Source organism: Macrobrachium nipponense, chromosome 18, assembly GCF_015104395.2.
Source record: "Macrobrachium nipponense isolate FS-2020 chromosome 18, ASM1510439v2, whole genome shotgun sequence".
NCBI classification, from domain to species: domain Eukaryota; kingdom Metazoa; phylum Arthropoda; class Malacostraca; order Decapoda; family Palaemonidae; genus Macrobrachium; species Macrobrachium nipponense.
The window spans coordinates 77,582,950-77,598,716 of NC_087211.1; the positions used below are offsets into that span (position 1 = coordinate 77,582,950).

Genomic DNA, 15,767 nt, shown 5'->3' on the forward strand with positions numbered 1-15,767 from the left:
AAGAGAAGAAAAAACGGACCATTCAAACAAAAACTAAGCATGTTTATGTTTAAACCAACATCTCAGTCTACCCTGTCCCCACTACAGTAGTACTACCACGGAATCGGATGACCCGGACGAATCCCCAGCCATCCACCAGCAGACAATTAATTTCTTTTTTTGTTTTTTTTTTTTTTTCAAATTTCAAATGTTTTTCGTAATTTTTATTTTTTCTGTATGTCATGTTTTTTTTTTTTTTTTCTGTACTGTAAATCAATTCTATCTATGTATTTACTGTAGTTTGCCTGAAATTTATAAAGAAAAAAATAATTTACATACTGTTAAATAAAACTTTGTGTATTACTACGTACGTACATAGACGTGTTTGGCAACAGTACAAACGGTCGCTAGAGAAAACAGCAGACGATGTTTTGTTTTATATTTTCAGAAGTAAAATTTTGCTCGAAAATAGTAAGATTCGTATTTTAGTAATTCATTTTGTATTTCTGTTTTGCAAATAAATCAAATATAATAACAAATTATGCATTTAAGTTCAAAACCTATAAATACAAGTAAAAGTATGTATATAGAATACGTATAGCCGCATTGTCAGAATGCAAATGCAGAATAAGATAAGAAAATGTAAACAGACCAGACAGATGGTCTGAATGCCTGCAATAAAAATGTTAAATACAGTAATAAAAGTAAGTATTAATCAAGGAGTTCGAGCATGATAAGATTTCATATGCTAAACGTAATAATAGGTACTATATATGCACATTTTTGGGATGATATAAAATGTATATGTAGGCTAGTAAGTTGTCAATGAAAATGCAAACGAACAAATACGTACATGTACACGCACGTGTTTGAATATGGTAAAAAGGATAAAAAGACAGCACAAACATGATTCAATTTACTCAATATGCTGAAAGACAATTTACGACAGCTCTGCCAGAACCTAATGCCGTCGTAAGTAGACGACTACCTGTAGTAAAGTACGCACTATTATGTTAACCAATGCTAGAATATATTGGCTCTTCTCACTGAGAGGGCTGGCTTCACACTGAGCCAGCAGGCAAGAGAGAGAGAGCGCGGGAAAGGTGGGTGAGTCAGACTCTTGCCACACCTCCCGCGCTCTTGCTCTCAGCGGAAAATTCAAATCGTGTAACATCGAATATTACGTGTTAGCAGAATTTTTCTGTATGATTTTGAACTCGTGTAAGATCGAAATCGTGTTAACAGAACTCGTGTTAACGGGGAGGTTACTGTACTACAAGCATTATTATAATGCAAGCCTTTTTTTCTATTTACAAATTTATTAATGCATAATGGTTTTGGGTAGAATAGTCCATGTATCCCACCTCCTGTCACTGTGGAATCAGTTATGTAATTGCTTAAGTAAAAATGACACTTTTATGATCAAATAGAATTTTACATATACAGGCAGTCCCTGGATTACGACGAGTTCGGCTTGCGGCGTTCCGAGGTTAAGGTGCTTTTCAGTTATATTCATCAGAAATTATTTCCAGGGTTACGACGCATGTTCTGGGGTTACGACGCCTACAACACTGATCTGGCATAAGAAATATGACTCCAAAAATGCAAAATACTCAATATTTTAAGTTTTTTTGATGAAAAATGCAATAAGAATGCAGTTTATATAGTTTTAAATGCACCCAAGCATTAAAATTAAAGTTTTCTTAGGATTTTTTACGATATTTCGGCTTACGACGATTTTCGGCTTATGACACGTCTCAAGAACGGAACCCCCGTCGTAACCCGGGGACTGCCTGTACTTACCAAGTAATTACAGAATGGGAGCCCTCCTTCCCTCCTCCCTGCACATGGATTTTAAGTCATAAAGAAATTGAAATACCTGGCTCAGTTGTTGTTCTTCTTCCTGAAAGTGGGCTGGACTAGTTACCTACAACCAGAACAAAAGATTTGCTATCGCAAATTTCAAATTTTAGCAGCCAATACTAGAAATTGTTAGCTATGTAATTACTTGGTAAGTATATGTGTAAAATTTTATTTTATCATAAAAATGTAATTTTTCTAAATCAATATCCACCCCTTTGGTTACAACTTTGTGCCTTGAATGGCACATTGTAGATTGTACCAAGGGTTCCTTGCGCAACTTTACAGCCCCAGCGGCATCTCTTTTTGCATTTACTTTTCATCTGTTCCATATTGTCTCGGAGCCTAATTGGTTCACTGAATAAATTTTACTTAGATCCAATTCTCACTTCCCTTTTAATAAAAAGTCATTCACTGCAAACCATTGATTACAGTGGACCCCCGTATTCGCGTTCTCTGGATTCGCGGACTCACACATTCACGGATTTCTCTCGGGAACGTTTTTCTGCATTATTCGCGGAAAATTCGCACATTCATGGTATTTTTCTATGAGAAATATCCACAAATTCCTGGTCTTTTTTGATCAATTTCATCATAAAATGCACTTCTTGTGATAAAACTATTAAAAAACCAAGTATGAAAATTTTTAGTGGGTTTTTCTTGAGTTTTAACTAACAAAATAGGCTGTTTTTAGCATTTTTATAGGGGTTCCAAACATTCGCAGGTTCTAACTATATTCATGGGGGGGTCTGGTACTCTTCCCCCGCGAATACGGGGGGACCACTGTAGTTGCTTAAGCTAGTCTAATTAGTGATTTTAAACAATATTTAGACTAGTTCAGTGCAACTAAAAATCTGAGAAGATGAGAGGGAATATTTGCAGAGGATTATTGAAAAAATATTCAAGTAGTGGCACTGGTGCTGGAGTAGTCCCCCCCACAGAGCTATTAATGGTTGAAAAGAAAAATAGGATACGTATATCTGTAAAAAGGATAGATGGGATAATAGCAACATAGAAGAAAAAGAAGTAAAACCATACAGGTTTGAACATTTTCAAAAATTCATGAATAATAGGTATGAGGGAGGTATTCCAACAAAAATACCTGAAGCTAAAGAAGCCCTGAATTTACTGATGATTAAATTCAATTTCCAAACTGGAATCAATGATAAAAAAAACTTTGAGATGGGAAACTCCAGGTCATGATAGAACTATTGTAGAGGTGGATTTAGGTGAATGTTAAAAGACACCCCAGATACTAACTAAAAAATAAACTTAAGTATATCTTAGTTTTACCAGACCACTGAGCTGATTAACAGTTCTCCTAGGGCTGGCCCGAAGGATTAGATATTTTTACGTGGCTGGGAACCAATTGGTCACCTAGCAATGGGACCTGCAGCTTATTGTGGGATCCGAACCACACTTATTCGAGAAATGAATTTTTATCACCAGAAATAAATTCCTCTGATTCCGCGTTGGCCGAGCCGGGATTTGAACTTCGGACCACCGGATTGGCAGCCGAGCGCGAAAACCACTCGTCCAGAGAGGAACTAACTACAGGCAGTCCCTGGTCATAGGTGGACTCTGTTAATGGCGATCCGGTTTTATGGCGCTTGTCTGGCGCCTTAAAATTGCCGATGTATGCTGCCATAAGGGGCAGAGTTTCGGTTATCGGCGCCGTAAGGAGCTGGTAATAGAGTTACGGTGCAATAACATAAAAAACAGATGTGCCATTAACTGAAACTTGGCACCATAAGCACCATAAATTGCAGTGTTTCGGTTAATGGCTGGTTTCGCTTATCAGCACCCTGCCGAGAAGGGAACCCTCGCCGATAACCGGGGACTGCCTGTAGACTGTTTTGCAGATTATGGGATGATTAAGAATGCTCATCCTTCAATAGGCTGAAGGGAAAAATGAATAAATTGCATAGAGTTGAACAAGCTCATCTTAAAAAATGCAGATGCACAGAAATGTAGTATCCCTGTATGTATTTGTGTTAAGACATGTGCAGCATTATTTGGAATTTAAAAATCCCCTTGTGAAGGTTTCTGTTGATTATAAAAAGGCATTTGACATCGTCCACAGACCTATAATTTGGAAAGGTTGAGTGTCTCAGATAGTACTGATTTGCGATCAAGGATATTTTGAGTTGGAATTTAATGAAAGATTAAACAGATAAATTAGAGAATGAGTAGGCTATATAAGATTTGTAAATCAAACTGAAGGGTAAAAGTTAGAAAAATTAATTAATTAGTCTAGTATAATGAATTACTGGTGTTTTTCTGGCATTATTAGTATGATCTGTATTGCTTTATGGACGTAACATGTGTTATGGCAATGAAATTATGTCTGAAAGGTTTTCACTATTGAGAATAAAGCCTTTAGAAAGACATTAGGAGGCAAATGGCAGGAATCAGTTAGGAATGTTACAAGTTCCATATGTAGTTGAGATAATGAAAAAGTGGCATTGGCTTTTTTGGATAACCCCTAGGCAAATAGTAAGTGATATGAATGGATGGTATAACAGTAATTTTGACATGGTGTGTTAGTTTAGTTGATCAAAAAGTGTATCACGGAGTTGTTCTGTTTTTGTCCGTATTATTTAAAAAGTTAGAAGAATCAGATTCCTTCAACAAATTTGCTAACTGGTAGTGATATAATTTTCTGATAATAAAGCCACATCAGATACTCAAATCATGTACAAACAAGAAATAAATATGCATTATACTGCTTTAATTATTAATTTAGCATAGTCATTGCCTAGGGTGCCAAGTGTTGCAAAGGGCCTTTGTGAGATTCTGCCAGTTGTCTTTCCTCTGCATGTGATACTGGCATTAGGGCTCCTGAGATTACCACAAGATTTGGAAAGACCCAGACCTACTTGGAGGAAAATGTGGGAGTAAAAGCACAGGAAAGACACAACTGGCAGAATTTTATGTAGGTCCTTTGCGTTTCAGGAGACAATGATGATGAATTAATATTTATAATAATGCAAATTTTTTTTGTTTGCACAATGCATGACTACAGTGTCTCTGATGAGGCTTTAATTTCAGAAAATTGTATCATTACCAGTTAGCAAATATTATGTTAAATGGATCTGATTCTTATAACTTTTTTATTTACATGCACATAAAGCAAAATAATTGTCTGTAATGCATTTGTTAATCAACTAGACTGATTTACCCTTTTCACAAGTATACTGTTAAATTATCCATTCCTAAAAATGACAAGAAAAGGATCTTTGGAAACGTTCAAGACAAGGTAATTGATAAATTTGTGAACTAGGACATTATTGGTTATAGCACCCATGACTCCACATGACCATCAGACCATATTGTAGTCAGTTACCATTTGCTTCTTTTATTAGTATATTTTCATGCAGCCATCATGTTTTGTTAACTTTTATGCTACTGTCATAAATGTATTAGTAGAGTGATTATTGATAAGAATGTTGTTAAGTTTTCTCTGTAACTGGGGAGGTCTTGGACATTTTTCAGGTACTTATTCCTGTAATTGAGTCAATTGGTTCTTTGCATGTACAAGTATTAGGCTTTTTATTTTACAGTATAATTTTCTGGCTATAAAGTCAAAAAAGGAGTAGGAATGATATTTGAGACTGAATATTCATGAAGTGTTGTGGCTTTCCTCATGGTTGTGATGCTTTAACATTATGGTAGAAGTGTTGTTGTCTTTTGAAAGTAGTTGTGGATTTTTTGCACAAAGTTTTATCCCATTTCCTGAGAGGGGATGGGCACTGTTATATACAAATTTATTTCTGGAGCAACAAAATTATAATTTGGAATGCAATAGATTTAAGTAGTGAAAAACTGGAAACCCTAAAATTTTCTGCCCCGTGACCTGTGTTCTGATTGTAAATGAGTTAACTCATTAGTTTTAGAGGGGAGAGTGCACCAAAGTAAGCTCAGTGTGGATCTGATTTTCAGTTTGGCACATTTTGGTGGATTTGTCCTAATTAAATTCTGAAGGAAAGAGACATTCTCTTTACCAAAACTCATTGTAATTTTTAATGATGAAGACTATGTTAATTATCTACTGCAATTTTTAATACTACTTATTTTTGTATATTTTTAATAATTGATCTTTTATAGGTTTCTATTACTCCTCTCCTAATTTTTTCATCTGAATGAGAGCACAGAATAGATCGTTGGGTCTGAATGTTTTGCCTTTGACCCAAAATCTCATGTTCCATCTTAACCCCCAGGGAGAGGTCTTTCTTGTGCTGTATAACTGTTTGTCTCATTTTCTATCTTCTAACTCAGGAATATGAGTAAGCACACATGTTAACATTCACTGTATATATACAATGGAAATGTATTAATAATAATTTTTGTGCCTCGAAAGGTTGCCTACTTTACACACATCACATTAGTATTTGAAATTTCAATTATTGTAATGTACGTGTGCAAGATAAGGAAGTATAGTATGTACTGCTTAGTTTGGCAGATTTTGCTTTATAATACTAACCATTAATTTTACTGGAAACACAAAATTCACCTGTAGAATCTGACCTTAATGCTTCTTCCATTTACCTGTAGAATCTGACCTTAATGCTTCTTCCATTTACACTGATGCCATTGTATTCTTTGCCACAGAAGAAATGTAACCTCATAAACATTTTTAATTCAAGAATTAAAAAAATTTCCTGAAGTTTTCGAGCAAAGTTACAATCAGCAACATTAAACCTGGTGTAAAATCTAATGTATATTAGGTATCCAACAAAATACAATACAACGTAGACAATTGCATGAGAACAACCTCCCAAGTGGTCCATATCTTATATGAACAGGTTGTACGTACAGGTATTATCCCTTATGTTGAATTATTTTCTTAAAAAGTTAAAGATTATTATAACGGATCTAAAAGGAAAATACAACTGTATGTAGGTTGTATGTAAAAACAGTTTGATTAATGATGATATTTTATTGATGAATTGTGATTGTTTTTAATTATTGGATGCTGTTTTCTTTGAATTATATTCACATATATTACAGTTTGGGGAATAAAATTTTAATGTGGTGCACTCTGTATTGTATAGTACTTGTTATTTTTGTGCCGTATTTACACTGTTATGTTGTCTGCATGTGGTTGGGTACTCTTTGGATTGAGTTTATAAAGTGTGTTGTTAAGTATATGTAGTATTGACTTATATCTAAATGAAATTTTGAGAGTTGCTTTCTTAGTTGTATGCTATTTTATTAGAAATTCATGAGTAATATATACTCTCACGAGGAGTTATTTACTCAGCTGGAAACAAATTATTAATTGTTCTTATAGGATTACAAAGCATCGCCTTTTATGTAGGAGTATTCTTGAACACCAGTTAGAATTTGTTGTTGCGACATTGTAACAATGTAATTAAGCAGGTGGATGACTTAGGGGAAACCCCCTACTTTTCACTGTCATTGAGGGAGGACATATTGATGCACTTATGCTAACTTCCAAATTGAAACTTCTTCATCTTTTCTTGTATGTGAGGTAATTTTTCTTGGAAATGGCAGTACCCAAGAAAGAGGAAAAGTGAAAGTGGGAAAGAAGTGAGTTGCTCATATACGAAACAAACCTTTGGTCTTAACATTAGGATAATACTAACACCAAACTGGAAACCGGTAGAATTAATAACAAGCTTGTGAGATCCAGGGACTATTGGCATCTATACCAGGTCACGGGTATTGTAGTTCCCGGAATGCCCTTGGCGTCTCGTGACCCATCAGTTACTTTCCTACCGCCTTTAAGATAGGACGTGATTACTTTCTATCTATTTTAAAGCCGGTTTATTTTGCCTGATTTTATTCATATTTTCCTTTTTTCTCTCTCTGGGTGATCTCAGAGTGGGTGTGATCAGCTAGGTGTTTGTACATTGTGAGATGGAAAATTTTGCTTCACCAATGGGAATTTCTTCTGGTTCTCACAAGAGACAAGGAAATGCCCTGGAGTGAGTGGGTTTCCTTGTTGAAGATTTTTGACATTAGTGTCTACAGATCCACATCCAACGTGTAGTAGGTGCAGAGAAAACATATGTACTATTACTAATCCTTGTTCAGTTTGTCGTGGTTGGTCGGTGGAACAGTGGATGAAGTTTTATGGGAAGGGCCAGTGCAAAAGAAAGGAGACGATGCCATCTTTGGATGACCAAGTGTCGTCGGCTTCTTATGTATCGGCAATACATCAGACTGCTCCATATGTTTCGTCACCTGCTTTTGATGTTTCCCATACCCCTTCATTTTCTTCTAGCGATTTGTTATTGGAAACTCCAGGAGGGATTTTGGGTAATTTTATGCATAATTACGGTCCGTCATTCCCGGCAGGGAGAGGGGGAGCATCGCCATCTTTGCTCCAGGTGTCGGCCTCGATCCGCAGAGAATGGAAGGAACGTGGTCGGCATTAGGCCTACCAGGCGTACCAACCTTGGAGGAGTTGCTTTCTCATTATATGGCGTCACCTTTTCACCCGGGCCCGACAACAGTGAATGTTCCTCATCCCCCTGGCCTGCATATGGGAGCTAATGCCACCGCAACGACAACAATATCAGTGTTTCCGGTGATGCAGAACGTTGGAAGCAGTTTTGTAGCACATGCATGGCTTCCAGCAGCAGCCGCTCAATCTCTCCCTGCGAGCGTGGTGACGTCACAACCGACGTCACACACGGGTATGGCTGAAGCGATGACGACACAGCCTACTGCTTCTCTCACTAATTTGTTGTCTCCGGAGACAAATATGGAGAAGTCTTAGGAATAATAGGGAAAAGCCTAAAAGGTGTATGTATCATTGTTTTAAGGAAACACTTCCTTTTGACACTGCTGAATCTATTTGATTTCGCTCTGTCCTGCACATGTGACTACAAATGCATTTGCTTCAGTTATGTCAGTGATCTTTTACGACCTTACCCTCCCAGCTCATGCCCTTGAGTGGGAAGTTCGGGGGGGGACCTTGCTTGGTGGCTGGACAACAGGAACCTCCTTGTAGGAGTTCCCTCAAACTCCCCCTTCAGGGTGCTTCTGCTTTTTGATGCATAGAAATAGGGGTGGGACACAGACCTGGTGGTATGTAAGCTTTAAAGTATTTGGACAGATTATGAACCTCATCTGCACATTATTGTTTTGGAAATGTGTGTTGTTGCAGTTACTGCAGGCATTCCAGTGTGTAATGGGTCGCTGATGAGGAACAACATGACCATAATGGCATACATCAAAAAGCATTGGGGACGGTCTCTCTTCACCTATGTCAGTTGGCAACATATATGCATGAACTAATGGGGCATCACCAAACCTTTGAGCCATCAACCAGGTGCATTCTAGGCAGAAAGAAGTTCAATCAGACCAGTTCAGCCACCATATCAGGTAATAGGGATAGAGCAATCAGTATCCTCTCTTATGATGGAAAGCTTCAGGCCTTAGAGAACACTGGAGACCAAGCAATTCCAGCCTGTACTGAGGAATACTCTTACAAAAAAGGGCTCTGGTTTGTATATAAAAGAAAAATGCAAGTTGCTGGTACTTTGAAATTTTTATGTCAAGGTGAGATTTCTCTTGAACATTTATCATTATTTTATCATTTGTGTATCAAAGATTCAAAGGTGGATTCCAAAGATTTACAGAGAAAATAAGTTTATTTTATAACTTTTTGCAGTTCAACATAGATGAAGAAGCTGGAAAACGAGGCATATATCATCGTTATTGCATGGAAAGATGTGCTGTCCATCTTTCACACACTTTTACTACCGTTTCTGAAATTACGGGTGTAGAGGCCGAAAATTTGCTGAAAAGGAAACCAGATGTGATTACTCCAAATGGTTTAAATGTCAAGAAATTTTCAGCACTTCATGAATTCCAAAACCTCCATGCCCTCTCTAAGGAGAAGATAAATGACTTCATTAGAGGGCACTTTTACGGGTTGGTGAATTTCTTTTCTTATACGTAGTACTACAAGAATTAAGTTTAGATTGCACATATTAAATGTTAGGTTTTTATGAGGATTAAATATTAGTTGTAGAGCAGGTCTAGTAAAGCATGTTTACAGTTACTATTCATAAACTTGATAGTTATGTATTAGTGAATGTAGGTAGATATTCTGATTAAGAAAATTTTGTAATTTATTTTATATTTCTAATTGCAAAAAAAAAAGGAGGGATTTATGAAATTTCAAATACAGGCAGTCCCTGGGTTACAACTGGGGTTCCGTTCTTGAGATGCGTCGTAAGCCGAAAAATCGTCGTAAGCCGAGGAACATTGTCAAAAACCCTAAGAAAACCTTACTTTTAATGCTTTAGGTGCATTCAAAACTATGTAAACTGCATTCTTATTGCATTTTTCATCAAAAAAACCTTTAAATATTGATTATTTTGCATTTTTGGTGTCATATTTCATCTGCCAGATCAGCGTTCGTAGGCGTCGTAACTCTGGAACATGCGTTGTAACCCAGGAACATGCGTCGTAACCCTGGAAATAATTTCTGATGAATATAATTGAAAAGCGTCGTAACCTCGGAACGTCGTAAGCCGAGACCGTCGGAACCCGGGGACTGCCTGTATTATACTCTCTTAAACTGTGCAGCATGGACTTACTGACCAACTACTTCATGGTGCCTAATGTGACATATTGTAGATGGAACTGTAGGTTCTTTGGAGCAACCCTTTAGCCCCAGCTACATTGTTTTCTGTTGAAATTATAATTTCATTCCATTCTCTTGTGCTTCTTTGAACTTAACTGTCCAATTTCATTAACTTCACTTTCCTTCAGTTATCACCTTATTCACGAAACAAATCCTCTGGACAAAGTATATGAGAGCCTGGAAATGTGACTTTGTTGTCTTCAGGTCATTTATAAATAATAATTAATAATAATAATATAAATACATAAGACATACATATATAATACATAAAAAATAATAATAATGTGCAGGCAGCAAGACAAACACCTCTCACATTTGTGAAACCAGTGATGTAGTTTTCATGGTGTTAATCTGGTATTTCTGATGTCAAATTGAATGTCAAGATATGGTATTTCTTTGGTTTTATCAATACGAAAAGATACAACCTGGAGACTACAACAGGATCGTAGAAGGTGACCTCTGCTGGAATATCTGTTTTTCTGGCTTTAGAGTCTGATATTTCTTATAGTCAACATATTTTGACCATTTCCATGGCCATCTTCGGGACGTTGCATGGGACAATCTGAATGGGTGCTGTGAATGGGTCAGCTTATTTATAGTAGGTGTGGGCGTGGTCAGATCTCGGGGTCGATTGTTGATTGGCTGGCGGGGGGAATTTCATCTTAGGTGAAGCCTTCTGGTTAGAGATGTAATCTTGTTGATTCTGCTCCTCTGCTGCTGAATTGTGATTGGTCCGTGCCTCCTGTAGACCCACGGCCGTCAGGAGATCCACACCAAGCACCTTACAGGAAGAGCACCCATAATTTAGCAGCAGAGGAGCAAAATCAACAGAATTCATCCCAGTGCTTCTTTAGGGCCTGCACCGACGAGCAACCTATGCATACGACTCCAAACCAGAAAGGCTTCACCTGAGAAGAAATTCCCCCCACCAGCCAATCAACAATAGACTCCAGATCTGACCATGCCCACCTCTACTTTAAAAGCTGACCCATCCACAGTGCCCACTCAGAAACTTCTTGTGCAACGTCTCGAAGATGGCCATGGAAATGGTCGAAATATGTTGACTATAGAGAAATATCACACAATAAAACCAGAAAAATGAAGATATTCCAGGAGAGATCACCTATGATCCTGTTGTAGTCTCCAGGATGTACTATCTTGCTTACAATTAAAATATATACTTACTGTCTTGTATATTTTTAGTATTGATAATACTGAAGAAATACCAGATCTTGACATTCAATTTGAGATTAGAAATACCAGATTAACACCATGAATATGAGTCAGTTACTTAGCAGTCTCGCTGATTATGAGAAATCAATTATCAGAAAAATAGAGAAAATTTTTTATAAGACAAATTTGGTTACTTCTGCCATTCTTTTCAATAAGATGATGATGATTATTATTATTATTATTATTATTATTATTATTATTATTTTATTTATTTATTTATTTATTTATTTATTTTTTGGTCTATCACAGTCCTCCAATTCGACTGGGTGGTATTTATAGTGTGGGGTTCCAGGTTGTATCATGCCTCCTTAGGAGTCCATCACTTTTCTTACTATGTGCACTGTTTCTAGGATCAGAGTCTTCTGCATGAGTCCTGGAGCTACTTTAGCCTCTAGTTTTTCCAGATTCCTTTTCAGAGATCTTGGGATCGTGCCTAGTGTTCCTATGATTATGGGTACAATTTCCACTGGCATATCCCATATCCTTCTTATTTCTATTTTCAGGTCTTGATACTTCTTCATTTTTTCCCTTTCTTTCTCTTCAACTCTGGTGTCCCATGGTATTGGGACATCAATGAGTGATACTTTCTTCATGATTTTGTCAATCAACGTCACATCTGGTCTATTTGCACATATCACCCTATCTGTTCTGATACCATAGTCCCAGAGGAACTGCCTGATTGTTTTCTATCACCCCTTCAGGTTGGTGCTCGTACCACTTATTACTGCAAGGTAGCTGGTGTTTCTTGCACAGGCTTAGAAGATTACTTAGGCTCTTGAGAGATCTAAATTTATGGATTAGTCTTCATCCTGAATTGCAGTAGCCTTTCTTGTCTTTCCACAAGGAAATTTTTTTACCTTTAGCATGGTTGGTGATTGTACAGTATTGAATTACAGTATAGTTGTCATTATTTGCCTCTTAATTTTTTGGAGGGTTAAGAAGTAAATTCCTGAAGTCAGTGCAAAGCATTTATGAGTAGTATACGCTTGGTTCTTTTGGATTCACTGATCTGTCATGTGAGATAACTTTGGGAAGAATGTTTTGTTTTGTTAATGTACCTTCACTTGACTGTAAGTTTCATAATTAATTTTCATCTCATAAACCTACTGGTTAGATGAATCACTTACATATGTCCTTCTCCTTTCCTATCTTGCTCTTGCTCTAATGAGAATCAATCATCCTTTCCGTTTTCCCTTTTTAATTTTGTTGTCATAACGTTACTGTGAGGTCATGAAGTTGCTTATCTCGCACATCAATAAATTTTTGTTGTGATTTGTACTGTTTTTAGTTTGTGATACAACATTTTTTTACCCTTTTCAGTATGAAGAAAAAATTTTTTGTCTAACAAAAGTGAGAGAATAATTTTCATCTCCACACAATAGGCAGAATTGCTTTTTGTCTCATAAAATATAGTGGAAAAGCTTAGTTGGTTAAACATACATAATTTGTGCTGTACTCTTTTTAATCAACCATTTTAATATTTCAGGCACATGGACTTTGATTTAGATAAAACTTTGTACTTCTTTATTGCGGGGCGATACGAATTTGGTAATAAGGGTGCAGACCTTTATATTGAAGCCTTAGCAAGATTAAACCATTACATGAAGGTAAGGCATGATATTTTTTATTGATCTGTAATAATGTAAAGATATGGATTTAAATGGGATAAGCATTTACGTATCCTTTTGACTCCAAGATCTGAGAATTTTCAAATTTAACAGTTTTGCTCTTCTAATGAATTAGGGAGGCTTTTCAATTACTGGGGTGTAATCTAATTTTTTTGGTCCACTCTGCAATTAAAAGCATTCATTCTCTTGGCCAGTTGGAGGGAGGGGTTAGGACCTTGATTAAGGTGTTTTGTTTGTAGAAAACATGGTTTTTCATATGAAAAGATTCTTATGCCTTATACAGAGTACAAACTGTTGCCTTACTAGAGATAATTATTTACTTGAGGATACATAGTTCAGAGATTTTAGATTGGGAGGACATTCCAAATAAAAATAGTTCTGCTATGCTGCTAAAATTCTCGAGGTGTGGAATGACTGCAATTTAGTCACAGCTAGCTTTCAAGAGGTTTCTTCAAGACGCTTGCAGATCAGTCAAACGACTGCTTGAAATGTTGTAAAGTGTCAAGTGATGGTAAAGATATTAGTGAAACTGAATGTTTGTTGGGAAAGTAGGTAGTTTGACAGCCTGAACAGAAACTACAGTGCCAAGCAGTAGCACATGAAGAAGTCACTGGGTAATGTCTGAATTGAAGGTAGGTTAGTACCTCCAACAGATGTTATTCCTGAACAAGGCATATACTATAGCTAGAATCCTATCTTTGTATGCCGTGCATAAAGTGTGTGCAAAACACAGGCTATTACATTTTGAGATTTAGCATGGAAAGGCCACTTAAGAGTGGCAAAGAAGGTGCATAGGGTTATGGATATATCATCTTACAGTTGTTACTGGACTCATGGCTATTCCTCTTTATTATTGTTTCTGAGGACAGTAAGGGAAGGAGAGGATAATGACACCAGAAGATTCTTTATAAGCTTAACATACAGCAGAATACACATGATGACAAGTTCCTTACTGTACAGTATACACTGGCAGATCCAAATCTCCCACTTATACTTTTTATTTCATACTTGATAAAAACTTCCTTAGAAGTCCACAGTATAGGCAGTCTTAGTTGTTCTCTTATGTATTCTTTATTATCTATTATTACTTTCCTTGCTTTATTTTATTCTCACTTTTTTTTTGCTAGAATTCTCACCTGGTGTTGGTGATACAATAAAGATTGGATGAAAGAAAGTAGTGAAGGGATAGGTTTTTAACTTTAAAGTTATAAATTGATTAATTTAATAATTTTTTTTTCGTAAATCATAATTCATTTTGTTTCTTTCTTAGCGATCACACTCAACTGCAAGCCAGCTTCATACTATTTTATTATCTCCATTTTTGTCTGCATAGAAAGCATTCTCTTCTTTCTGTGAACTTCAGCAACTTTCTTGGGACCCATGACTATACTGTATGTAATTAAGTAATGTAGTACGTATACTAATTAGGTTCTCACACAACACGATAAAGTAGCACAACGATATCACTAACACAAATTTACGTTAACAAATGAAATCGTATATGTGAACGAACGAATTCCACGTGCGTACAATAACAATAACACTGGTAAGAAGCAATGGCTTAAGAAGAACGCTGCTACATACTAGTACGTAGATGCATGATGGGAGGGATGATGACCAATAGGAGAGAAGGATCTCATGGCGGTGACTAGCATCAGGAACCAATGGGAGAGCGGGAGGATGGTGGCGAGTCTACCCAGTTGGCAGCGCACGAGTTTCAAAATTGTTATCGGTAGTCCAGGCGAATCTCGGACTACAGCAACAACCTTTCGTATCTTGAGCAATTTTCGTATGTAGAGCCGTAAAATTTTTCGTATTTGCTTTCGTATCTCGAGTTTTTCGTAAGTTGAGCCTTTCGTATCTCAAGGTACCACTGTATTTTCATTTTTGTACATAAATATGATACAAATTAAGACAGCTTTTGTAACTACCCTCCACGTTGTCAGAGGATGTGTTTTCCTGTTCGTTCTTGTCCGTCACTGTCCCGAAAAATGCATGGTGTTATTTTATTGATTTTGGCGCTAATTATAACTCATTTTGTTAATGAAACTTCAGCTTTTTGTTATAAGTTTTCATGCATTTATGTTTAAAATGTGTATGAAAAATGTATTAGAGTATTTGTTTTATTTTTGTGAATAAATATGATACAGTGGCAGTACGCATGTCCATTTGAAGTCTTTGTAACAGCCTTTCACACGATGAAGACAATAGGTTGTTCAGTGGCGCCCGAATGATAAAATTTTAATTTATATAATTGAATCACGTTTTTATAACAAATTATATTTACAATTGTTGCATAAATTTATTTTAAAAGACAAAACTCCCGTATGCATTCAATTGTGCAATACTGCAATTTGTTTGTTTTTCCATGGGATAGAAGTACAAAGTATAACTGTGCAACTCACTCTATTTTTGGCTTTGTTACTCAAGCAAAAAAATTT

General features: G+C 36.5%; 1 protein-coding gene across 1 annotated transcript in view; it reads left to right on the forward strand.

The window, feature by feature from the left end:
* The window catches only part of LOC135197227 (glycogen [starch] synthase-like), a gene marked incomplete at its 5' end in the record, with an annotated part of 40,358 nt that extends 27,014 nt beyond the window's left edge, over positions 1-13,344 (forward strand). The window contains 2 exon segments of the mRNA XM_064224283.1: positions 9,485-9,747; positions 13,185-13,344. Of these exon segments, the coding sequence (XP_064080353.1) occupies positions 9,485-9,747; positions 13,185-13,329 (408 nt within the window).
* Positions 13,345-15,767: the final 2,423 nt, after the last annotated feature.